Raw genomic sequence first — 27,991 nt, 5'->3', positions numbered from 1 at the left:
TTATTTATATCAAGGAGGATAAAACCAAATAAAACAATCGAATTAATTTTAAAATCTCATTTAATGACATACCACCAAACATCTTAACAATCATACAACAATCGTTTGTATTCAGACGGTTTACACAAGTTTTTGAACAGACATGTAAAATGGGCATCAAATTGAAACTATTTACAAACATTTAATAACTACCAGACGGATTAGTTCAGCGCACTAGTACATTTATGAGATTAGTTACTACATCCTATTTCATTAGTCGTTTATTATAATTAGCACGAGTCTATTTAAATAATCGCTTTACATAAATAATTTAACGATCTAACAGTTTACTTAGAACATTTCAGTATCAACTAATCCATCTCGAGCGTTGACTAAACTGTTGTTACTTAAATAATAGTAAATATTACAAAAGCATCGCGATGACTTCAATAAAAAATGCAAAGTGTAAAAAACTATAATATGTAGATCATTTAAATCAATCAGTCCAAAGCTTAACATAATTCTAAAATAAGGCAAGTATTACTAGATACACATTAAGATTTATAATAAAGTTTATACAATTCAAAATCAATAACATTACTAGTATGTACATGATTAAATTTAATTTGATCAATATTACATTTATAATATCAACACAGTTGCCGTTTAGTTTGCCAATAGCAGTTTAAAGCTTTCTTATATCTAATCAGATTTTACTTATATGCTACGGGCGTTAAGTTATATTAAAATGGCATCACCCATGTTACTGACACGGGATTACATTACAAGTCACTCGATTGTGATTGTAATTAAAGATTAGTTCGTGTAATAATTATCTGTAATGATAAAGGCTATCATTAATCATGGACGATCGCGTTAGGGTTGCCATCCATTGCAGTATGTAATATATGGATCAACAATAGTTATAAAAAATTCTTCACATTTTAAATTTCTGTATAAAATAATTAATACAGTAAACATAATATTAAGAGGAAAAAATATTATAATAAAAATATTTAATAAAAAAAATATGAAACAATTAAAAGAAGCAGAATGGGGAACTCCATAGTAAATAAGTTTGTCTATGATTAATCGGCCTCACTTCGAATAGACACGTCCATGCAATAAATTCTCATTACCTATCGATTCAAATCAATTCAAACTTCAATTAGAAACCGAATATTCTCTAAATATGAGGCAATCTCGAATCAGTATTGCAACATACATGTATAGAAATATACAAACCTTACTTGCTTAAAATAACTAAGAAAGCTATCTGATTTATTTCACAGCTTCACATATATTTTACTCTGTATACTGAAGAATTTCTAGAAAATCAAGAATTTTGTATCTATTGTAAGGGTTAAGATATTTTTATATGAAGTTTATTTAATCCACAATTAGTCAAATTTAATCTCCGACAGCTAGTTCAAGGCACTAACAGTACCCGCGCCCACCTCGCATACGAATGTGGTAGAACGATAGGCAAAGCGGCGCTGTATCACCATACCATCTCAGTTTTAACAGCCGCATCTGTTCGAGAAGCAAGCTCCAAAGAATGTCCAAAAAGTATAACAACAAGTTCTAACGTTACTTAAAATTGTATCAAATAGAACAACTTATACACATAGATTTCATTTTTACTTTTATAACGCGTACTATATCAATTATTTTGGCTAAATAATAAAAACATGTTCTGATATGGATAAACCCATTCGCTTAGTATATTTTTAACAATTTATTGTATTTAAAGATTTGAAAAACATATGGTACCCTTCCGAGACTAAAGCACACTTATTTATAAAACTTTTACACCGGTCACATCACATGTTATCCGTTAGACATCGTGACATAAAAACCGTTCCAAAAACGCAACGTGCTATGAGTTTATTATTATCTGTGCATGTCAATAAAACACAGCAATACGTGCAAATAATGCCAAAATCTAATATTATAATATTTAGAAATAAAAATATGCCAATTATAATAAAATTCTAAGATTACCATATAACAAAATTATTCTTTTCCTCTACGTAATAAATCACAATTTTATTTAATTCGTAGAATTTTTAGAAGCGAAATCAAATATTATTATCCTAATATTCTCAACACTCCACTAATATTAGCACCTCTTCAACAGGCATTCGTATCACTTGATTTTTACCCAACACTCAAATATGTAACATTTGACCTTTGTAAAATAATATAATATATATTGTATACTTGTACGTAATATGATAGTGTAGATGTATGTAAAATATACTTATCGATCTACTAAATATAAGTCATAATCCCATAATTAACCGTGTAAATAGTAAAAATATTTGCCTTTTTCATTAAAATAACATGCGAGTAAATTATAAGAATAAATAATTGGATACATTTCATAAAACGTCGTCCGGGAATAATGTAACAAAAAGTCAATTTCGTGAAACCGAGAAATTAGAACGAGTTTAATAAAATGTTTAGGCGCACATAATACGTATAATCGAGTTCCGCGACGAGTAAGATTAAACGTATATATATTTTTTCTTCTCAATTCTGGAAATGCTAATCACCCGAACCAGTTGATAGTTTGCGGGGACTGTTTATGTGAGCGCACCTTCCACGAAACGAAAGCGAGACAGCCGCTAGTGAGAAATGTGATTATCGTAATAACCTCCCGGAACCGGACCCTTTCCGATCTTCGTAAGTAGGAGTCACTGAGGTGCCCACCGACGCCACCGCTGACGGTGTTATCGATATTCTAAAAAACTAAATTTCCAATTCCAAATGACCTTTTAATCACTAGCGAGAAGCATTTTAAAAAGGGATTAGCGTTATCGATCCGACGTTCGAGCTTCTAAGAAGTCGCAGCGATTAGAACATACGAAACACAAATAACTAGTATTCGAAGTATCGATGGTTTGAGACGACTGTTATCTATTAAAATGATAATTACATTGATATTTAAACTAGTTATGTGAAGTTATCATAGGCCGTATATAATTAGTTCGCTTTAGGTATACTATCAGTATTTTTAAAACCTTTTACTCCCAATCTTCGTCGCTTGATGATCTTTGTGGTGAAGACTGTTCACCAGGCTCGGGTATGATGCTGGCCAAGGTATGGAGAATTGATCCGCCGGATCTTTCAGCACCAGATATCCCTCGGCGACGCATCGAAAGCTTGGCGTGAAGATCCGCCATTAGATCTCCGCCGACTGACTGGTTGGAGGCCTGCCAAAGATACACTTTGATCAAAGTAATTGAAAAAAAAAAGTTATTTCGGTTCCTTTCCAGTGTTACTATAATAGCAAATAAATGATTAACGGATTTTCTGTTCTTAAAATGATATAGATAATAACGCAAATGGCTAATTGTAAATAGTACAAAAATCTTTATCATGCATTTAAAATAAACTGAAGATGTGTAAGTACCATTATGTATAAGCATTGCATTCGATGTTTAAAAACGCTTCGTTTATCTCTCGTGGAGCGTTGATAAAAAGAGTTCGAGGTTAACTGATACGCTGAACTATAGAGACTTAATTAAAATATTTTATTGAATTGACGGACGCACAATAAGAATACTATTTTAATGTGTTGTGAATCAATGTGTGATTTCTCTTGAATGTATCGTACGATATAAGGTCAATGGCAGGCATGAACAACAAGTGATAAGAATTCACTATAATTATTGTAAATATAAAAATAAAAAAATTCTGAGAGGTCGTAATCAATATAGATTGTAAATGACATGCAATATAACAGATTGGATAAACATCGTATCTACGTAATTAATAACGTTATATTCTAACTTAACATGACAAATTCAACAATTTTTTTAATATTTCTATAGGAGAATCTCAAACAATTATCACGATAACTCATGACGGTCGACTAAAATTTTCCGATTGATACGACCCGTAGAGGTCACGACGAGAGAGCTTCCTTATAAGGTTTTGTTGTTCGAATGCGTTCGAACTCACTCGGGTCCCAATATCACTGTCCCTTTCACACGGGCAGCAGGATAAAGCTCAATTGAATAATTCAAGTAATAAACATTTGGGACTGAACCAGCTCTTCCTTTTTAAGGCCAACTCAATGGTATTTCAACGAGCGCTTACCGAGAAGTAAGCAAGCCGGAAAAAATAAGAGAGCAAAAGGCATTCTACGTAGTGCAAAATTTAAATTCTTCAGATGGTCATGATCATGCCGGAGACGCGTCTGAGCCCTCGAAACAACTGCTGGGCTACACGAATTGTTACGCGCCATTACGACAAACGTTGCGTCATTAGTCGTAGGCGCGATTATTGCAAATGAATGAGCAGTCATCATTACAATAACATGACTTCTACAAATATAACACACTGAACTAAGAATATATACTATTTGAATTTTAATACAGCTATTGATTTATTGATACAAAAACTAAATACTAATACTTATGACACAGCTAGAATACCTACTATCTCGTAAGATACATAAATAAAGTTTATTTCGATTATGTAATTGTGATCTATATACGTAATATCAATCTATATTATACAAAAGGAAAAAATATTTGTTTAAAGCTGCCTGATTTTATTCAGCCAATCTCCGTTTTAAAAACGTAAAAGTTCTTCGACGCACGTGACGTATAAATGAAATAGTTAATTCGATTCGGTATAAAAGTAACTATTTTTTTATTTACATTTTTGTTAATAGGACATTGTGCAGCGCACCAAGTATTCAGAGTCGGTTCAGACGCATTCAATGGAACAATGAGCCCTCAACCTGGCTCCGAGACGCCGGGCACGAGTTCAATGTGGAGCGTGCATTCAAAAGAATTCCAAATAATCGATCAGTTTTAGAAAATATTTCAGTAGACGCCTTAGCCTTCTTTGTTGTATTGAGTTTAGTTTTGTTTGCATTCCAATCGTGAGTAATGCTTATCTGCGCATTACACAAAACGATTTAAGAAAAAAACATTCTTCGTATTTTATAAAAGCGACAAAAACACACCAACATTTTTTAGCTATAATGTTGGTGTTTTTTTATTGATAGGGGACTGGCAAGGGCTCCCTGGTGGTAAGCGACCTAAGATAGATTTGTAATAAGAAATATTAATGATGTCTCACTCATGAGCCTTTAAACCGGAACACAATCATATAAGTATGTTTTGCTGGCCAAAAGTCCTTCCATCAAATAATGTTGTCAAGTGATTTTGCGATAAATTTACACAATATCACAATTCAATAAATTCTATACCGTTTTACCTCTTTTATAATAATTGTTATTAGAATATTTGGCATAAATTTAATTAGCTAACTATACTCTCGACGTCAAAGAGGTATTTTTGTAATTTACTCAGTTTGTTCGTCTGTGACGCTTTCATTGCCAGACACTGAACAAAATTAGAGGAAATTAGTATGAAGCAAGCTTAAAACTCAAGGAAGGACATAGGTTACATTTATACCGAACACATAACAACCAGCCCCTGTAAGGCAAGCTTAGCCGTGACTACTAGTTCTAAAAATTTAAATTTTCAGTAATACAAACAAAGTATTGTAATATTTTTCATAAAACTTTTGACGACCCGATCAGTTTGTGCATCCAACAATAAAGTTAATGCAGCAGAAAAATTCAATACCTCTCATATAAGTATATATTTGTTTCAAAAACAGCCACTTTTGATAGCACAGGACAAATTTACAACTATTTTCATAAAACAAGACACAGGCAAATATAAAAAAAATTGCTATCTAAACCCGAGTTCTTGTGTGGACGTCTTCAGCGAATGATCTATAAAAACAATGAAACGTGTTTCCGTGTGTCCGAATGAAAGTCACATATTCCCGGGAAACGCGCGACAAAAGGCGGCTTGCGAGAAATGTGCTGATCAGTAGAAGTCGTCAATTCGTTTACCGGTAAGCCGATCGATGTGCACCTTTTCATATTTTAATATGTGCTCGGCTGTTTATGTCCAACAAAATATTTACTTAGAAATTTATATTACATCTATATTATTTATTAAATTTATGCCGAGGTGGGTATGGGTTCAAATCCAGGCAAGCATCACTGTATTTATAACTTATTTTGTTTATAGTCCATACTGCGAAAGAGACCATCGTATAGAAACATGCATGATTCGAATGAAAATCTGGCAAATGTGCATCCAACACTTATTGGTTCAACGTAGTAGAATGTGCTCCAAGCCTATCCAAAGGACCAGCTTTAGCCTAATAGTTGGATATAAACAGATTCTTACTTTTTATTCTAAACTCTAAATAGAGGACAAAGTCTACCTTTTACCAGTACGTAATATAATTAGTATGCAACAAGTTCTAAATATGACACAAGGATTTGTTTTTTCTTTGGATAATAACTTATTGTCATTGAATACTATATAATAATGTGCATTGTACAAAACTATTTTACATAATATATATAATTTTCCGAGTCCGCTCCGCTGCATACATCTTGCGGATAAAAACAAAATCCACTTCGCCGAAACGTCAACGCATCCGCCGTGCGCTTACGATGGCAGCATCTTATTAAAAACCGGTCAAGTGTGAATTGTTTTCTCGAGCCGTCGATGTCATTGTAATAATAAATTATCCGGAATTCACAATTAAAAAATATTCCACACGTAAGATCGAATACCTACGACATAAACCTTCCAGATAAATAATATGCAAAACGCTTTTGATGAGTCAGCCGGCGGTGAGTTGTCGAGGGTGACTTTTATCTATCTTGATAATTTTTCAATTACGCTTATGCGTTCTATGGTTAATTACGCAATTAAATTTCTATTTAATTATTAAATTAGACTAATCAAATTATTATAGCTTAAGTTTTTTAATGCAGTCGAGATGGATCGAGTACGTCGTTTTCGAGTTCCCCATAATGTAACACGAACGCGTCAGAGAGTTTCCAGCAAACGCCGATCTTTCACCTATCGAATAGTTGAGACAGCGGTTGTTTTATTTTAATTGAATGGCAAACTCTTTTTACGCTTAACACGTGTATCGTAACAATGGGAAGTGATACTATTATCAATGTGCTATCATATCCATTATACTAGAGTTTCTGAGAAGCCGAACAGCATACAATTATCGCGGTTTCCTTGAACCGACCGTTGTGATCGTAATTACATGTAGACTGATGAATTCGTTGTTTTATACCAGGAATAGAACTTGTGAAAAAACGGTGATCAAACAACAAGAAACATTTCGTCAATAGTGGAATATTATTTGACGGCAATACCGGGAATCGAGTATAATACAAAATAGATTAATATCGATAATTTTAACGAATTAAAAGTATGCGGGTTTTATTAAATGTAACAACATTGCTTATAAATGTCAATGGAACAAAAAAGTTTAACACGTATTCATTTGCATATTTGACTAATAAATAATATTAAACGCGTACCGCCGATGTTATTTACAGTTGAATAGAGTTTACAGATATTTCGCCGAATCCTTAATGTACTTGAGATAAAAAATAAAATATATATCAAAAAGAATTACGTTATAAATTATCTTATCCAAAACGAGAATGATTAAAATTTTAATTGCTGTTCCAATGAAACATTGACGATTTTTCTTATAAAAAAGATGTTAGACAACTTCTATCTATTCGGAACATACGAAGATTATGTTATATATTAAATTCTATAGTCTCATAATAACGATAAAATACTATTTTTATCGTTTTTTATTAGCCTAGGGAGAGACGTTTATCATTTAGATAAAGTATCACGTTGTGATGTAATAGAATAGATTGCGGCAATGAATAGATGAGCATCGTCAGCAGATTTGTGAACGAGATTTGAGCATTGTTTTTATTATATTAGACTTTACATTTAAATAGTAATATACAATCTTTTTTCTTTTAAAGTTTTTTTACTTTTGAAATTTAAGCACACTTATGTTTAGCTGAAAAATAAATAATAAAATTTAATTCATAATTACCTTTGTCGAAGTAGATTCAACAGCCGATTTAAGCTTGGCGCGACCCACGCCGCCGGCTTGCCGTATCGCCGCCATGAGGCTGGAGTGCGCGTCGCCGGCAGCGGGCGCGGGCGGTGCAGAGCTCTGCGAGCGTTCGACCCTGATGGAAATTCAGAATATCAGAATACCATAAAGTTCAAAACTAACAGCTTAATATATTGCCAAAATTTTGTTATTGTATGACTTTCAATCTAAACCTTTCTCTTTAATAAAGGTCATACAGTCTCTGCAAAGCAAGAACACGATATGTATCGTGTGTACATAGTATTGATGTATGTTATGTTGTAAATTTATTTCAAATGAACTTTTGTTAACTGATACGAGACTAGAAACAAATATAGTGTTTTTATATGGAACATATGTATTTGCTTTAAAAAAAGAAAGCACATTTCTCCAGAACGATACGAGAAGACGAATTGCTAATGAAATGGAGGCTGACTGCGCTTCGAGGCAACGCATTTTAAATGCAAACAGAATTACTTCTTGGGAATGACATTCTTGCATATAAAAATTTATAAAGAATTTTGAGAATATATACATCCTTGATGACATTTCACGTTAGCACTGCAAGAAATTGCAATAAAGAGAACCATATACATTATTATGTGAATTTGAAATTACATTCTCTTATAAAACGGTAGAGAAGCGTTTGTATTTCATTATAAACGTCACAAAGAATAATGAACAAAAATCAAAGACAATAAGGCAGCGCAATATTGCAATATCAGGTTTAAATATATGCGGGACGAGTGTGATACTCAGAAATCGATATAATTAATTTAGTAAACAAAATGAAGGTCGCTTGTGACACCTCGTGAACTAGTATTCAAACAATTGGCCAATACCGTTTGTGATTCATGCGGGTAATTTTGTTTTTTGCTAGCATAAGTAAGGTCCAAGGATCGTCTTACGCCGTGCGGGACGGGCACCTTTTAAGTCTGGGGTACAAAGGCATCGGGTTGCGTTATTTCAAATATCTAATAATTTACCAGTCCATATATGGTCATGGTCCCATGGTCATGGATTCATGCACAGTGTAAAAACCCATATACATATATAAAACACGAAAATAGTATAATGCAATAATTACATATTTAAACAATTTATAATCAAATTTAATTTGATACCTATAAAATTCTATTAAGGGTACATATAATAATTACGTCCCAATATTTGGGCCGATAAAAGATATGGCTTAGCCTTTTAAGTCGGGCCTCTTTAAATGAAGCGAAATCCTTGAACTCCATTTCAACAAATAAACTTTACGTGCCAAAAAAATGCATACAATGTAGTTTTAAAACGAAGCTACATATTGAAACTAAATAAAATTATTTTAAATAATCATTTCTTAATAATAGAAGAACGTGTCTTTCATTACACATTTCAAACATCATTATTAAAATTGAAAGGGACTTGAATTTAAAGTTTTTAAAAACTAGCAGCTATGTATAGATTTGACCTTCATAAGGTATCGATTAAAGCTAGTTAACTAGCAGGCTGCGATGTTTTTCATTCTGTCTCGTTTTATACTGTTAGTCACGATGTGATGGCGCATAAATCGATTAACCGTTACGTACTATCACGGTCCTACTGACTTAATGCTCCCGAGAACTTGTACGGCCGACGTTTAGACGTCTGGATTTATGTAACACCGACCGATTTATTCGATTAAAGGATTTGTATACGATTCAAAACATCAATAAATTGCAATTTGCGGGAAGAACGACGGTGGTTTATAAGGACGTTATAAATTACAATAAATTAAATGCAATTGCTTCGCTGATCTAGTGACTAGTTTAGAAGCCAATGGACCCCGAGGTGCTGAGTTCAAGCCCTATCAGGCATGTATAAAAAGTAATTGGATTATATTGTCAAAGTTTTCTGTGGAATTGTGTTTGACAGTAGCAGTTTTTACCCACACTCACAGTCTGAAAAGCACGCAAAGCTCGAAACTCGAGTTAAACTCGGATTGCCCTCTCACTGGAATATGAGAATAGATATGTGTCTTTTTTAACGCACGCACTTGAGACTTGAGAGCTGTCTCTCATATCTCTAGTGCAGTGGGATATCATACATATTGAAATTTCTTAATTAATAATATAATTTATTAAAGAATATAATTGAAACAAATAAAAAAAATAGTAAACTATTATAAAATGTATTAAGTGCCGTACAATTAAATTACTAGAATTTGAACAGGACGTGAAGGATTCGATACACGACAAAAGGACGTCCGCAGCTCGATATGATAGACCTGACCTATCTCGTTGCGGACGTCCTGCGACATTCTTGATTTGGTGATTATTATTAGCTAATAGATATTTCGACTAGACAGTTATTTCTATTAGAGTCGTGAACAGCACCAATCTTTATAAACAAACCACCCATATATGCTTTTCCAATTTTATTTGTGAAACAATAATATACATAAATTTAAAACGAAAGTTAAAACTTAACGATACAAAAGAAATGCGTTATTACGGACTTGCAGATAATAATTCATGAATTTCGTAGATGGAAACATAACAAAATAAATCACATTCGTGTTTTCTGAGAAACGACGATTGATGTTAACTAATGACAATTTTCAATACTGTTAACTAATTGTGCTAAGACTTGTGAATTGGCGTTAAATGCATTTCATACGCAAATAAATTAAAGGTGACCGAAGAAATCTATTGAAAAATACAAACAATATTATAACACAGTATTCTTTCTATATGGAATATTTGAAAAAAAAAATATTGGCACAAAAATGTTTTATTTTATTTTTATGCGTTTTATTTAAAAACAATAAAGAAATTTATATATTTAAGCGTAAACGTATTTCAAAGAACCTAAATAAAATTGAAGAAAAAGTTAAAAGAACAATATAAGTATTACAGATATATAATTTTCGTCGTTTCAAAGGTATTCATTGGCTCCGGTCCAGGTCGCTCTGCACTTTGATAAATATGCATAGCTTGGTAATTAAATTACGTCTTGCGAATAAAGTTGTTACTGCGAAGGTATGCTGTTACAGAGAATCTTCTAAACATTAAAGGCACACAAACAGGAACTTGCTCTAATAAGTTTATCGAAATTTCTTAGTTACTTACAACTTATAGTTAAGTTGGTATTGCAATGGTAAGTATCAGCCTTATCTTTGTGTGACTCTCCCCTCTCTTGTTTTTTTGGAGTTTTATAAGTTATAGTAGTATTTATTGTACTTTTAGTTAGTGACGATCGATTTTTAATGACATAAATTACGTATGGAGATATAAAATAGTTACATATATAATATGTTGGTAAATATTATCTAAAACTAAACTTTATAGGTTAATTATCATACAGTCGTTTACGCAATAACATTACAACAAAATATTTCTAGTGACCTAAAAAAAGTGTGACACTGGTGTGATCGGTCTCAATAATCAACAAGTCAAACGAGGAAGCGGTACAAGAGTTAACCTTTAAAGGACATATTATGGATCGACTAGACATTGACAGTGAAGACGAAAATAGAAAACTTTCCGAGTGCACAACTCTCTACAGATGGTTCTGGGAACGCGGATCACGACAGCGGCGTGGAACATAGACGCCCAACAGAAATAGCACTTCGTGAGAAATACTCGCGAACGTTTCCTTCCTCGACTACTAAATTTTATTGACAAGGGCCGTTGGCCTCGTAAACTACGAACTAAATACACCTACGTATTAGTACCTCCTTATCGTAGTTTTTATTGACTTTTATTAAACAATCTTAATTCTGAGAAAATTTTAATTACATCGTTTTATATCTAAAAAAAACTTGAACCGATTCAATGTTATTTTCATCACGATGACCTATTTGGCATGACGTGACGCCAGTGTTATCACAATTAGATACGAAGAAGGTTTTAATGTGGCAGATCATATTTAAGACAAAGTAATTAGTTTTAGCTGATTTTAAATAACAGTAAATCCATTAGTAGACTAGTCACAACAAAAACAAATTACGAACTCTTAGATGTAACTTTGAAACAATAATTAACAACATTATAAGAAAACAACAAGCGATTAACTGTTGTAAACACAATTAATTAATTTATAATGAAATAAGTGTTTAATGCACGTAAATTGTTTTTCACAATATCAACACATCCTCCAAGACTACGAATGAATAGTTATTGTGTCGTTCCGTGAACACATTTATAACCACATAGACAACATTGGTTAATTGCAATTATAACGTCAGAGACTATATTTATCCTCGATTCGTTTCTATAAGTCTTTTCATGAACATATTACAATCTTAAATGAAAAAATATTAAGTATCAATCAGGTAATTAGCTAATTATATGAATACTGGATTTTGTTAGAAATATATTTAAAATCCGTTTATGTATTCATCCTCTCTACATACACTATTAACATTATTATTAGAAACTAGCTACAATGCAGTTCTTAGACTATGATTTAAAAATAAAAACTTTTCTGATAATTTAGTAATTTTGACGCCGACTAATTCCACATGACCTTACACAAATAGTAGGTAGCTATTTGTGCAAGGTCATGTGCGGTCTGTACGAAATATAGTATAATACCGACTCTTACTTTTTTATACATCTAGAATAATTCACGTATATAAGCAAAGTAATAGCACATCAAACCACTTAATATACTGAGAAGTGACATAAACCGAACTATAGTTAAATTTCACACGTAAATTATGAAACCTGTGCAAATACAAGTAAAAACATCGCGTGCTCGTCTAACTATAATGACTGGAGGCAGTTAATTTCCTGCTGTCATTCATTGATTGACTCTGTAATTAGTTTAATACTTCAGAACCTCTCAAGATTATTTTAAACAACTTTAAGTACCCACATTATATTCAAGTTACAGTACTTACTTTGCGTAAGTATAATAGCTTATTCAATTTTTAACTACATAATGTAACGCTTAGTTGGTTCAAAGGTTTCAGACACTGATTAGATAATATATACTTCCAAAGTTTGTAGCATATAATAGTAGTTCTAATTTATGCTAGAGTAGAGAAAATTTATGGCGGTTAGTATTAAAATACGCTGTTAAAACGCTAATTGTTATACTCCGGAGTGTTGTCTTAAAATTATAACAGAAGTTTTAATCACCATATCGATAAGTCACAGTAACTACTATCAGAATAACAATGGACAAAAATAATTGGTAACATAATTTATTTGTCACAGACTTTTTATATTTATAAATATTATCGTTATTTTAACGTTATTTTTTTTTTTACTTAAAAATGTCTCGGGATAAATTGCAATTTTTCTTCGAAACCAAAACAAACAGATAGTATGAGATAAAATATAGCACATTCATCGTCAGTTCACTGATTTTTTCCGCTTTCATACGTTTACAAAAATCGATGAATGCAGAATGATACTTGATTTAAATATTTATCATTAATTAAATTGAAGATCAAATGTATTTATATTTAAAACCAAACCGACAGCAATTATCTGCCAGGGATTATAAACTATAACCATGTTAGGACATATTTGCATCTTCTGATATATATATTTTTTATGACATAGGTGGCAAACAAGCAGGAGGCTAGTGACTACCACCGCCCATGGACATCTGCAACACCAGGGGGGTTGCAGGTGCTTTGCCTACACCGCAGTCGCTAATGGGGGTACCATCCTGGGGTAATGTCACTAAATTCTGTACAACCATGTTTTGGGGGGAGAGATATCGGGCCTCCGGGACTCTCATTTACCGGACGAAACGCTTATATGTATTTATTATGGTTTAGTAGTATTTTAGTTAAGGAACACCAATACGTCTCCTCGTTTTTTAATATAGATTTAAAACAGGTTAGCAACCTGCTCCGGCTTCATACGACATTTCTGTAATTAAAATCGTAGGAAAGAGTACCTAATTCATGATTTTCTTGTCGGTTCTCGGTAAAATTAAATTTTCGAAACAGTGTAAGCTTTATTTTAGACAACACGATGATTTAAAAGTGCTTTTATGAGCATATTTGAATATAGAATATTTGGATTTTGTATAATTTTATGGTCAAAATTTATAGTTCAGCCATTCAGCAGACTACCCATTTAACACCTAACGATTTATTCGTTGCACATAATTTGCAAATTGATGTTTATTACGTAACGTATTAATAATAAATGCCAAAGGTAACTTATATAAGATAATAACAAGAGTTCGAGAAAATGGCCTCATAAATAACTAATAAGTTTTTACTTAATTATGATAAAATGTAGTATGAATGTACCTTAGAAAATAAACCCATTACAGACTTTTCTGTAGGACTTCTTACGAACTACAACATTCTTAAAAGGATTATAAGCGTTTACCATGTAAACTTACGAAAACAGTACACACGGAAACAGAAAGCGAGTCTGTTAAACCTTTCATTGTAAAATTGAAAATAGGATTTTCAACAGAAGTTACAGAGCTTCGTATTAACTAAGTGACCGATCAAACCTCATTCATGTCACTTGTTAGCAACAGTTAAATTCAATTTATATAAAGGGGTCAACGTGCCTCCAATTGGAAGAAATAATTTAACAATTGCCTATTGAAATACGCCAACTGCGAAAGTCATTCACAAAAACTGAGCCGCCTGTTATTCAATAAAAATATTCTATTATCGTCGAGATTGTTTGTGTGACTCATAAGTTTCTTTCTCGTATTTCCAAATCAATCAATATTTTATTTATAAATCGTTATATTTTATTTCAATGGCGTTTAGTTAAACAAAGTCAATGTACCGGAAAAACTAAAATCAATTTACATTTACTTCCAACAAAAATTATGTAGATGTATTAGGAGGCTTCTAATTTTAAAATACCGAAAAAATACGTTATAAACTAAACGAGGCACGTTATCAATCACCCACGCACACGTATTATTGTTGCGCGCGCGCAATTGCTTTGTAAGCTGTTCTTTGAATTAGTGCGGTGACGTCATATTTATAGAAGTAATGATAACGACTTTATTCACGTATTAATAAAGCGTATACTTCAAATACTATTAATGAACGTTGTTTAATCTAAATTAGACCAGAAAAGAAAATACTATTTTTTTTCCTTAATTAACAACTTTACGCATCACAAATTAGTTATTAACAATTGTGAAGTTATAGTCTTTTAGGATATTTTGTTTATTAATTTCAAAACGAATAGAGCCAGCTAAACGCAAAAACAAATATCATAATTATCATATTGATGTACCGGTTTTCATTCCCAGAATGTGACCGTAATATTGATACCATAAACAAAGAAATATTCTATCTGGTTTGTCAAGAAATAATAATTGACTTGTTTTTTAGAAACGATTAACATTCTAAATTGTAATTTCTGGTAAAACGTATACTAGTTTTAATATTTAACGACTTTAATTCGAGGAAATATTAGGGACACAAATTATAGATAATAATTTCTACACATTTTTGGTGCGAAATTAATTACTATAGCGAATGTATTCAAATTATATACATTTTTATTAAAACCAGCAGTGTTTACAATAATGTTTTTGAACGCTATGTACGTTTATATATGTAAAAATAAAACATTAAATTACCATTCAAATGAATAATTTTAATCTCTTCTATAATCAAACGATATTCTACGAAACATAATGCACCAATCAAAAACCGAACCTAACAGTCACCACAAGAGCATTACAATGAATTCTAAGAACAGCGAAAATCCCACAATAGCCGAATTAAAAAATTAAATTGTCAAATAAATCGAATTCTAGTGTTTTTTTTTTTAATACGCAAACGGAAAGTTCGCAATGTATCAGGTGTTGCAAGACCATAATTCATTTAAAATCAGACAACCTTATGAGATGGATCATTTGCATTCCACACATTGTAATGATGCTAATTCAATATCAAGGTCGTTTCAAACAATTCGGTAGTAAAAGGTATTGGGCCATATTTCAAAACTGAGGGCGCCATTTACGAAGTTCAGTTTCGTGTACGTGAAACATCTTCCTGTTATTTGTTATTACATTTGGTCAAAATAACTCAGTATAAACATCACTGAGTTTTCCTTATAAAGATAATTCTAATAAATTAGTCCTCGTACTTGAGATAATGTATGAAGTCAGGAGGGCCAAGTTTTTGCTAACAAAAACAGGAAACGAGTCTTTCAACTGCAAACGATTTTTTGTTGATTTAAAAATTGTTTCGATACTATTGATAAAGATCATACTTAAACGAATAGAACAAAACTCAACAATGTAACGCCATTCACATATTTAAAATATACAACATTAACGATATGTCACTAAATATATATTTTGTGAATAAAAACATCGTTGGTCTCGAGTAAATATCCGGGAATCCAAACGACATAAAAAGTTAATCGGTGAAGCGAGCGTGTAAGACCGCTAATGATGCCGTGTCGGCAGCGGCGGGTTGCATGTGATTGATCGAGCAGAGGCCAATGCCAAATGAGGGTCGCCCAGTCTTGCCGTACGGAGCAGGCGCTGCATCATACTCGCCAACCGTAGCCGCCAATGTCATATTTAAGGACATATCGCGACGACATGCCAGGACCAACATACCAACTTTATTAATTACTGGATAAAAATTAAAACGCAGGTGGTCCATTTTTTATTCAATAACATACGAGCCCGAAACTGGCCTTATTGAATGACGTAACTTATACATTACTTTAAATAAATAATTAAACCATTTCCTGTTTAAATAATATCAACATAATATACTACGCCTATTCATATATTTATGTCATTATAAATTGCGTAAAACATAGTAATCAACATCAGACTCCTATGTGGAATATTTATTTTAGTAGTTTTCGTCGGATATAATATATTAAGGCGTGAGGGTAGAAGGAAATATAAACGTAAGACAAGTTAGATATTTGCGCTACTTGCATTTCACATTATCTTTAAAATTTACCAAAATAAAAATAAAGCTTTTCCTAGAGATTTATAATTGGTTCAATAATAATATTAGTCTTCTTAATCTAATAAATATTAAACTTCTTGCGATGTACTAGACAAAATATGACTAGTTTCAATTTGTCAGTATAATTAGTAATTGATTCATAAAATTAAACACTTTTTTTATCAAAAACGTAGGTACCCTTCAAACTCCAAAACAAGAATTCAAAGTATTGCTGGTTGGTGGTAAATTATATAAGTAGATGGCACCTACCAGACGGGCCTTCAAAAAGCCCTATTACAAAGTTAACTATTTTCATAATTATATATGTTTAATTTTTCGATTACTTTTGAAATGATTTTAAAACGAATAATATGATTTTCAGTATTATTCAATATCGAAAGTTATTATTCCATTTGAAATTAATTGCTTACAATATATATTTTTAAAATACTGTAAGTACAAGGTAACCGTCCAAGTCAATTACTGTAAGCCCGAGAAATTCTTAATGATAATTACTAATTTAATGCAAAAAAATAATATTAGAAATGAAATAGAAATTGAAAGGAAAATTGTATTGTAGAACAATTAAATTTCCTTATTTTATTCAGTAATTACACTGCGATAACACTATCTCCACGATTCCTAGTTCCAGTGAATCGATACCTAGTTGTTAATTTTTAAAGATAAAATTATATATAATGATATGTTTATACATGTTTTTCATACATCTATTATTATCATTAAAATAAAATTCGTGGAACATCTTTTGATAATAATAACGAGTCACAGTAGTAACTGATCCGGTATTGATAAATAAGATTTTCTTGACGACGCAACGCGCCGAAACAAACGACGACTTATAAAATACTAGCTCCCCATCATTATTTTGCTTCGGTAGAATACTGGTGAAAATGACGCGTTTATATTGAAGGAGAAACACACTATTTTTTTAACAATATCCAAATTAAATTAGTCATATAGCGCCAACTCTGGCCAACACGTTTATTATGCCCAGATTATATTGCTCTGCTGATTAAGCTCGGTGTGACTGAGGTGACAGAACGAAGGTTTTAATCTTCAATGATTTATATTTATTTTATTATACCAATACAATACAACAAAGTAAGCCACGTAAACGATGAACGACCTTTACATTTCAAAACAGAACGTTTTAACAAATAAGAAGTGAAACCTTATCTTTCCTCTCATACGTCACTAAAGTCAAACACAAGTGTTATTTGTACAAATCAAAGTTCCTAGGAACATACGCACGCGATTTGTTTTCAAATCCACTTCCACTTTGCGAATACGGTGAAATCGATTTATTTTGTAAACCAACCAAGAACTACCAACAATGGGGGCTGATTCGTCATAAAACTCCTATTTTCATGTTATTTTGTTTCTCTATTAAAACTACTACATTTATAGAAAGTGTGTAGTAAACATAAACATAGATTAACGAGGGATAACACTAGGATTGCGAGACAGAAATTCTTGGAAAAGCTATCTACTCTCAAGATCTGCAAGACAAACTCGTTGAAAACAGCGGAGTACATTTAAAATTCCAATCCGGTCTTTTCCCGCGTATTTTCATGAAACTTTAATATGTTATATGGCGCCGTTCTTGAAATGTCATTATTTATGCATACGGTGAAATTTTCATCCGGGTATTCGAATTTATAAAGATCAGCAAATGGTATACGAGTATTAATTCTGGCACCAGCCAAGTGCGTTACACTGCAAACCACGAGAAGACTCGCTTTAATGATTTTATTATACTTCCATTAGCAGAACTGACATGTTCGTACTATAGATTATTTAAACTACGAATTAAACTTTTAAATATTTTGAAGAAGATAAATACATCTTACACACATTTCTTAGTAAACTTAAATGAATTTGATATAGAGCTTACTATTTAAGATATAGTTGCTGCCCTTTAAATGACAGGAAAACAAGAAATTACTTGATAGTAAGCTCTAATTCATTTTCAGTGTACTTTATGTTCACACATGATAAACGCAATTCATATGCACAATTTATACGCATTTTTTTTAATAAAGAACTTGAAACAGAAGATTCTGAAAACAAGCTTTAATAATACGCAATATCTATCGCTTGTTCAGGGGTAATAAAAATGGGTGTATTTTCATTTTACGGCTCTGGATACGAATTATTTTAACAGATGAGTCTGTATCTCTCTGCCCCTTTGTATATCAAAGCGTAACATAATATTCACCTTTTCAATTATTTTATTCATTCTTTTTATTAAATCATCATATTTCATACTTCTATTACACATTAAGTATACTAACATCTTACGTATTTTTTATTTCTATTTGAGGCTGAATGTTATCTTAACTGAAACGCGGCGACTAAAATGAATAATAACGTAAGTACTTATATTAATTAAATAAAACTAATATAAATTGTGTTCTTTACCTATAATAAGAAGAAATATGCTATAATTATTATATAAGGTTATAATAAAATAAGCGACGCGCTCGGAATATCTTTACAAGAACTATCAACATCTTACAGGGAAGCGAAGATTCTTAATAAACGCGTAAACATTTCGGACGTGCGTCGTATTAAAGCTGGCTCATGTTCGACTATCCGAGATGTATCCGTTTAATATTCCATCGACGGTCTAAGCTAGGGTCAAGTGACCCATAACTCTAATCCGACTCGAGTGTAACATACAATTTACATTTTTCTACGAAACCCTTTCTATTACACCTTCCTTTTGTGGCTAACGATGCTACTTACAATTCATGTAATGCAACATCTATTGCAGCCGGTTTACTTGAAAAATGTACGTTTCACGAATGCCAATAACGTACTTAAAAACGCCGCTTAAGTCCACGCCATAAATAAAAGTATAAATATAGCTTTTTAAATCTTTCCCAACCTAATACATTATAGTGAAACGACAACTTTTAAGGATAATGAGGCTGGAATTCTAAATAGAAATATAAAATACCGATTAAGTACTATTTGGAATATTAAAAAAAAAAACTTTAGCTGAAAATTCTTAATTTAAAAAGCTAGCATAGTCGCCCTGGTCTTTCGAGTAAATTTAAAAATCATAATCATTATTCACCTGAAGCAATATAAAAATATATAGAATTAGATTATCTTTCCCGTGAAGCGATGTTTCAAACCGGTCATGATTAGAGAGCTAGCTCGGATGCGCCCAGGCTCCGTATAATCTGATAAATCTTACTAATTTCCTCATACCGTTTCATGCAGCACTGACGTCACTGCTGTAGCAATTATATTTCATATTATTCGTTACGATCAAAGACGTAAGATAACAACAAATGGAATTCACTTGTTTTTAAATTTTAAACAATGTTTACAACCGCTTCTATTACATTAAAATATAACTTGCATATACAATATCATAAATATTTACAATAAACAATGTTTATTCGTTTTGAGAGGAAACCAAAATAAAAACGAATTATTATTTGTTCCAAGATATATAACGGGGAAAACCAATTCCAAGTTACGTACACTTTATCGTGACAAAACGATCAACCAATTTCACATAATAATATGGCATATAAAAACAAGTTCGGATCAAGGTTACGTCGTTTTGCTGAATCATATAGACGTTACAGAATTTCCTCCGACACATTAGGCAGGTTTGCAAACGATTCTTACATCTCAAGATCATTTATTCTATGCCTAAGTAACTGTCTGCCTGTCTGTATATTGCTCTTTTATAGACAAACTATTGAACCGAATTTGACGAAAACTAATAGGCTATGTGATTTTATTTGTTGATTTCTTCTAGCAATAAGCGTTTGAGTTTATAAATCTATCTTATAGGCCTCCGCTTCATTGATTACATCCATTCATGGGAAAAGAAAGTTTGTATGTAGTTATGTATTTTGTATGATAAACTGTTTCTAAACAGTTTATCGTCTTACGAATCACACAAATTTTGAAAAGGATAAAATTTGTAAATCCAACCATAATGGTTGCCACACAAACGAAGAGGGTTTATCGAAAAAAATAAACGAATATAGTCGTTAATCTGTTCCGTAGCTAAATTAATGAGGGCTATGTTAGTAAACCATTTTTTACGTGCGCACATGGTGACCGGAATGCTTATTGAAAAAGTCAGGTATGGGATAAAAGCAATTCGACATAGGCCTCGAACTTTGACGATATTTATTTTAAAGCTTACAACGACGAATTAGTGTTTAAGAAAAAAATCGTACAAAGTCTAACTAAAGAATTATTTGACTATATTATTTACTATTACTTTATTTATTAACTCTTACAGCGAAGCAGCCCGGAAACTCATTAAAAAGTATATTTAAAATACATTAAAAGTTAAAACTTAATAGCAAGATAAGTTAAGCAATTAACGAGAAGTTATTAAGTAATTAATGTCATTAAACTACTTCGGAGTTTTTTTTAATAATAAATATATATTTTCTGTTTTAACATTTAGTTACCAAATAATGAGCTTTTATGTTTGTTATGGTTTTATTTTTACCACACATTTGTTACCACGAACATCGATCTTACAAATCAAATGCGTGTTTGGTACTCATGTATGTCTATGTTTAACCAGAAAAATGGGTATAATTTCGGAATCAAAACCGTATGTATAGTAATGACAAACACGTATGAATTACTGATATGTTTTATATATATGTACATAGTAATTGAATGTTATTTATTATCTAAACTATAACCTTAAAAGTGACCCATTTCCTCATTTCTTATAACTTATATATTTTATAATGTTTCTTAAAAATTTATATTTTTTTATTTCGAAAGTATACTTTTGAAAAATCGTTAGGTACATTGTCTACGGTAGATTTTAAAGTTGTACCTGTTGTAAAATTATTATTAGAAAAATAACTTACCTTTTACTCGATTTTGGTGTTTCGATCTCCATAGGCGGTGGCGGTGGCGGTGGCGGTGGTGGTGGTGGTGGGGGAGAAGGCATCGCCGGCAAGACCGGGACAATAGGGGTCGGTGGTACCGGCGGAGCATCCGGGATATCCGGAGTCTCCACGTCCAACTTGACATCAGGCAGTTCTTGTAGATCCGGTAGCTCGGGTAATTCCGTTTCTGGGATCGTATTGACCGGTACCACCGGTGACGTAACAGCCGAGGGTGCGATCGAACCGTCGTCAGCGTTGGAGAATTGGACATCCCCAGCGATTCCAGGTAGGTGAGGAAGATCGAGCGGCATGTCTAGTTCCGGTACCTGTTGTAAGTTTATGGTATTTTATAGCCGTAATATTGACTTTATATATATTTACTACCGAAACACTAGTTTATAATTTGCATACCATTACTCACATAAAACTTTAAAACCATCTTTATATTCGAAAATTAATTATGATCTTGGTCACATACACCTTTTTTTCTTTAGATAACTTACGTTATAAAGAAAATTGTAACTGATAAGTTATAAAACAATAACATATTTAAAAACATACTAATAACTTAAAAGATCGGTGATAAAATATATATTATAATAATTAAATAACAAAATGAGTTAAAGTTTTTCTTTCGCCTCCGTATTTTGATATTGCTATCAAAGTTTCATATAACTTTGTATTCTCTGAAGCACTAAAGTTTGTGAGAAATTTAAGCTCAACCAACCAAGGTTGGATAAATATGACTCAAAATTCAGTCGCAAGATTAGTCCCGCACATATTAACAAGTCAAGCCTTAAAAGCCTGTAATTAAATACATTCTAATCAATATTTCACTAACCATTCCCATTCCCGGCGCGTACATGTATTCGTCGATTTCTCTCTTCAAAACGTTTTTGTTCATGATCGATGGCGGCGCATCTTCTAATAAACTCTTCTGAACATCTGTATTCACCCTCGGCACGTAAACGGGCGTCCTGTTCGGCGTAACCAAATACGGACTCTCGTCGGTATTGTAAATTAGAAGATCGCCTACGGTCGATACATTATCAATAACAGCTTTGAGATCGAAATCTGATTTTGGTTTCACCGATTTAGGTTCGACAACTTTCACGTGGAAGAAGTGAAGTTTTTCCTAAAAAAGACATAAAATGTTAAAGTTGTTTTCTTTTGTGTAATCATTTTGAATATGAAGAAATAAAAACGGCTTAAAATTATGTATATTTACCTGAATTGCTTTTTCATTGGACTGCCTCTGAGATTTTCCACTTAGAGTTACTTTTTTACGTTCAAAATTATAGTAATTTGTGTCGAAAACAGACTGGTAGTGTTCTTGTGATATTGACGCTGGATACTTAGCGCTAGAGAACACTTTAATTGCTTTCTGCATACCAGCAAGTTTCTCCACTTTTGTTCGAGACACATTTATTCTTTCTTGAAGTTTACGAGTCTTGTCTATATTCAGGTTGATTCTCGTCGTTACGCGCGAGAATACGTCATCAACTATTCCATTCAGATTGTCTAAGGTGTCAGCAATCTGTAAGACAGTCTCTTCCATACTTAAATCATTTGGTATTAAATTGATTTTATAAATTCCCTCCATTATAACTGTCTTGTTTTGAGTTTTGAATAATCAGATTCTGTAACAAACAAGTCATACCTAAGATTAATATAATAACTAAGATCCTGCACATCCTCGTTCAAAAAATCCAGTCTTAATTTTATATAAATATAATTTGAGTGTAAAAACTTAATCTTACCTACTTAATTCCATTGAAATTACCTAAAATAAATTAATAAGGCACAGAAATTATCACTAGATAACACACCCAACATCTTGGGATGGAATATAAATTGTCCAGTAAAATATTATTATACACGGTAAAACTATAATCTTTATTTACAATTCAGTCACTGTTTATCTATTTTCGTTTATCAGTTCTGTGTCAACTATTATACGCAATGATAGAATCAATTCTTGGTCGTTCGCGTGGGTGATTCGGCGAGTAACGTGTGTAGATTATCATTAGCGGGGTCAGTGCTCCAAGAGAAACGGCAATAAGCGTCAGGAGACATCGTTGGATCTAATATGGCGGGCTCCTCGGCAAGTTGACCAGCTGACAGCATATTATTAAGATGTTTATTGATGACAACATCTTCTGGACTAACGTAGCCACTCGAGGCGGATGGCTTCAATGGCACAGGGTTCCGTACAGTTGTCTTAAGACTAGGCAAGGAATCTAATGACTGTAGCTGAATATAACTATTGTCAGCACAATGCTTTGCTGGAGGTGGCAAGGTAGGCATAGTAGGCAAGCTTTCAGGTTCAAATAACTTTGGTGGTGCAGACCCTAATTTAGAGAAGTTCACCATAGATCTCGCTTGTACTTCTTCAGGGAGAACGTACCCCGAAGATGGAGCGGGTGGATTTGATACTTGAGATGGTGCACTAGTAGTAAATATAGGTGGAGGAAGACCAGCCATAACATAACTAGTACTGGCAGGTGTAGGCGTACTCTTTGTCAGAGGACCTTTAACTGGCGCAGGTGCTGACTGTACGTAACCACTCGCAGGATTCACTACGGGTTGGACATAACCAGTTGCAGAGTTCTTCTTAAAAGATTTGTCACTTAAGTAAGGAGAATTTTCTCGCGAACTTTCTGTATCATTCGTCGACGAATCTCCTTCGTGTACTTCGTTATTATCATCCTCATTAGCTTTAATAGGTTCTGGTTCAATATGAAACGAGGAATTAGAACCATCGTCTGAAGTCGAAACTTGTCGATCGACCGGTCCTCGTGAAGAGTCAGATAAAGCTGTACTATCAGTCTGATCACTTGCACCACAATTTTCATCCTTTTGCTTCAAATCCGGTGATGAAACTGTAGTTTTGCTATTTGGCAATAATAGCATTTCATCAGATGAGGGCTTTTCTTCTTTGTTTGTAGGATTCCAGCCCCCAAAAGTATATTTTGAAATATCTTTTTCAGGAATTCCCAAGCCATTCGGCAAGACTGGCTTAATGTCTTCCATTTTTCTATATTTCTTGTATAGTTTAATGGATCCGTAAATTATACCTATTAGAGCAAATATTGCCATAAATATTAAAATCATAGTTAAGCCATCTCTGCTTCGACAGGCCACAGTACTAGGCTCACTCCATGGACCTGGATATTCATCAACTGATTCATTTTTAGCTCTTTCAGGCAGAGTTACGTTTCCATCGCTTAGCACTCCATGATACAAGTCATAGTCAAAATTAACTGCTCTCACTTCATATGTTTCTGTTGAAACCACTCCTTCACAGTGTGTCAGTAAAACCTCTAAACCGGTTGTATTTATTATTTCCGGTTCCAAGTCGTCTATTACCCTTCTTATCTGATATTGGTCTACTGTTCCACCAGGGATATCTGGTTTTTCCCATGTAAGCTTCTCGGGATTATTTTTAACAGTAGGAGCTTTTAGTCTACTAGGAGCGCCAATTCTTGTTCTTACAAATATAGCATCATTATATTTAATTTTGGAACATAAGCCTATAGGAACATTACATGCTTGAACAGTTAAAGAATAATTTGTGTATCCTTGCAAACCTGTTAATGTTACTTCTCTTCTAGAGGTATCAGTTTCAGAAACTTTATCAACATAGAATTCTTTATCATAGTTGTAAATGACATATTTACCAATATTACCATTCCGTTGGATGGGTGGGTCCCATGAAATAGTCAGTGAAGTATTCTTTACATCAAGTATTTGCACATTTATAGGACTTGTTGGTGTATCTTCTGATGTTGTTAGTACTGCAGTAGCATTTTCAATATTTTTTTGACCATAAATAGTCTTAAGGGCAAAAGTAAATTGATATGTTCTAAAGGGCAGCAAGTTTTTTATAGTAACATCCATTTGTTTCGGATTAGGTATAAAAATGTGTCTGTTTTCTACTGATTTATCACAATAACTACTTGTTTGAACAATTGGGCAATAGCTTATGTTATAACCTGTTATAATTCCATCTTGGAGAGCACAGTCCATTACCCATCTCAAAGTTACATAGGACTTGCCAGGCACATCATAGTTTAAATGAACAGGAAAGCCATACATAACAACTCCGTCTTTCGATATGTCACATTTAGCCCAGACCATGCCACTAGTTTTTGTGCCATTATTTGCTGATATTGCAAACTGATACCTGTATTCTCTGGGCAAATCAATAACATGATTATTTTTTTTTGGATCAAGTACTGCAAAATCCATTCGTCCAGCACATATTTTTGTTGTGTTGTGTTGACACCAGAAAAGAGTATAATTATCAATATCCTTTATACCCACCCATGACAGCTCATAGGTGCCATTTTCATAAGCTAATTTGGTAAAAGATGTTAGCTTTAAGTAACGTGTATCTTTCTCTGGAGGAATATACAGATGACTACTGTTAGTCGAGGAACCATTCATATTAAATGACCATACCGTCACATCTAGGGCATCAAGACTTGCATTGAGGATGACATAGCTCAAACTCTTATTTTTTTCAGGAAATACAGTTTCTGTCTTGTTTCCTTGTGACACCAGTACTTTATATGTAAAGTTTGCACCAGCTTCCTCATATTCCTCAAGCTGTTTCCAATACACATACACCACTCTTTTGTTTTCATAAGTAGCTTGATGAAATGCACCTGCAATCATATCAGGTGGCCTCTTTGGCCTCTCACTAGCAGTGCAGAAAACTGTATATTCAAACTCAGACCAGAATTCTCTTTTAACTGCTTTTTTAGACTTTATATACACTCTTACTTCATATTGCATATGTGCATATGGTAAATTTGTTAATTGAAATCTATATGTTTTATTTTTTGGTGGGAGATATGATGCATCCACTCTGTGAAACTGTGTAGTATTATCAATTTTAGCAATTTGATACTCTATGATATGATCCACTCCACATCTCAATAAATCAACAATATTGTTAGGAACACTCCATTTTAAGACAACACTGTGGGTACCATTCTTTACAACTCTTAAGTCAATAGGAGGGTCTGGCTTGACAATTGAGTAGTGATCTATGGTGAAATTTTGTTTGTTACATCCAAATACATTACAAGCTATCAGGTGAAAGAACTGTTCTTCTTCTTGTTGCCTATATCTTGGCTGACTACTTGTATTCCACAGACAGTATCTGGTAAATGTATTGTCAACTTTTTCTGCAATTCGCGGTGACTTTACAAAATTTCCATTAACAGAAAAAGTTACGGAATAATTAACATTACTATATGACTCAGGACTAGTCCACGAACAATTTAATATATCAAGATTTTTGGACAAACAGTTAAAGTCCATCACATCAGCTGGAGGACTTTCAACGAGCACTCGAGCAACACATATTTTTCCGGTCTTGTTGTTCCTACAGTAGTAAGAATTTACTTGCTTTTCGGGCTTTTTGATGTACAATCTCCTTGTTGTACTATTTACAATCTCAGATTCGAGGTGTTTGCCAGCAAGTGAAAATTCAATATCATTAGACGAATAATTCTCTGCAATGCAAAAAATTTCTAGTGGATTACCATACGGAACTGTTATGTCACCTTGAGGGTACACTGCAACTGTTATATCTACACCAAGACATTTTGAGAATATGCACGGTAAACTTATAAAACACTTTATTAGTATACACCAAATCCATGATCGAAACTGCGGTCCGTTCCTGGAACCACTACTACACTTCGTTCTTTTACGTGAATCTAAATCTGCCATAACGGAAACAATTGTCCTGAGCACCTTTTGTCTGTCACATTCCGATTTATAACATTAGCCGTTGCTCTAAGCAAGTAACGAAAAAAGATAAACACATATCTTGTTTTATATTTTTATCACGAGAAGTCAATGGCGTACTGTCCACCCGAAACGTTGACACAAGGTTGACTAAGTTCGAACAAACAACATCACTTTTATTTATCATTTAAACTGATCATGTTGCTTCAAGTGATTTTATATTTCTAAACTTAGCACATCGAGACTTGAAACCTCGAGAATGCATGTAAATTTAATACGCCTTGCTACTTACATAAAATAGAAAGAAAAACTTTGAAGTATTTCTGAGTAACGCCAACTTCACTCCAGTGTCGATAGACATTAATCAATAAATAAGAAAATGTTGCCAGTATATAGGAGAAATAATACCTAACTTAAGACCTAATTAAAATGTTATTGTAATTATATAAAGATAGTAATTAAATAA

General features: G+C 32.8%; 1 protein-coding gene across 3 annotated transcripts; it reads right to left on the bottom strand.

The window, feature by feature from the left end:
* Positions 1 to 42: 42 nt before the first annotated feature.
* On the bottom strand, positions 43 to 27,952 carry LOC124529720 (WASH complex subunit 1-like). Of its 3 annotated transcripts, none has more exons than XM_047103602.1 (6): positions 27,818 to 27,952; positions 22,991 to 23,402; positions 22,604 to 22,897; positions 21,742 to 22,088; positions 7,918 to 8,056; positions 43 to 3,197 (listed from the first exon to the last, which is right to left on the bottom strand). In XM_047103602.1, exons 2-6 carry the CDS (start codon positions 23,363 to 23,365, stop codon positions 3,009 to 3,011), a joined length of 1,344 nt encoding a protein of 447 aa, XP_046959558.1. In that variant the 5' UTR covers positions 23,366 to 23,402; positions 27,818 to 27,952; the 3' UTR covers positions 43 to 3,008. The 3 variants fall into 3 exon arrangements, 2 of the variants coding, with proteins under 2 accessions (XP_046959558.1, XP_046959559.1); XM_047103603.1 differs by lacking the exon at positions 27,818 to 27,952 and adding an exon at positions 23,523 to 23,808; XR_006966437.1 differs by lacking the exons at positions 43 to 3,197; positions 7,918 to 8,056; positions 21,742 to 22,088; positions 22,604 to 22,897; positions 27,818 to 27,952 and adding an exon at positions 23,523 to 27,811 and having other exon boundaries at positions 23,121 to 23,402.
* Between the last annotated feature and the right edge of the window lie 39 nt (positions 27,953 to 27,991).

The sequence above is a fragment of the Vanessa cardui genome, chromosome 5 (assembly GCF_905220365.1).
Source record: "Vanessa cardui chromosome 5, ilVanCard2.1, whole genome shotgun sequence".
Lineage (NCBI taxonomy): Eukaryota > Metazoa > Arthropoda > Insecta > Lepidoptera > Nymphalidae > Vanessa > Vanessa cardui.
The sequence above is the reverse complement of the archived record's forward strand: the minus strand, read 5'-3'. Positions and strand labels throughout refer to the sequence as shown.

What these genes read in the sequence shown, in the direction of transcription:
- LOC124529720 (XM_047103602.1), bottom strand. Translation starts at nt 23,365, where the DNA reads ATGGAGGGAATTTATAAAATCAATTTAATACCAAATGATTTAAGTATG. An exon ending in CCAATGAAAAAGCAATTCAG is followed by an intron (nt 22,898 to 22,990) that starts GTAAATATACAT and finishes TGTCTTTTTTAG; the next exon opens with GAAAAACTTCACTTCTTCCA. An exon ending in TTGAATCTACTTCGACAAAG is followed by an intron (nt 3,198 to 7,917) that starts GTAATTATGAAT and finishes TATCTTTGGCAG; the next exon opens with GCCTCCAACCAGTCAGTCGG.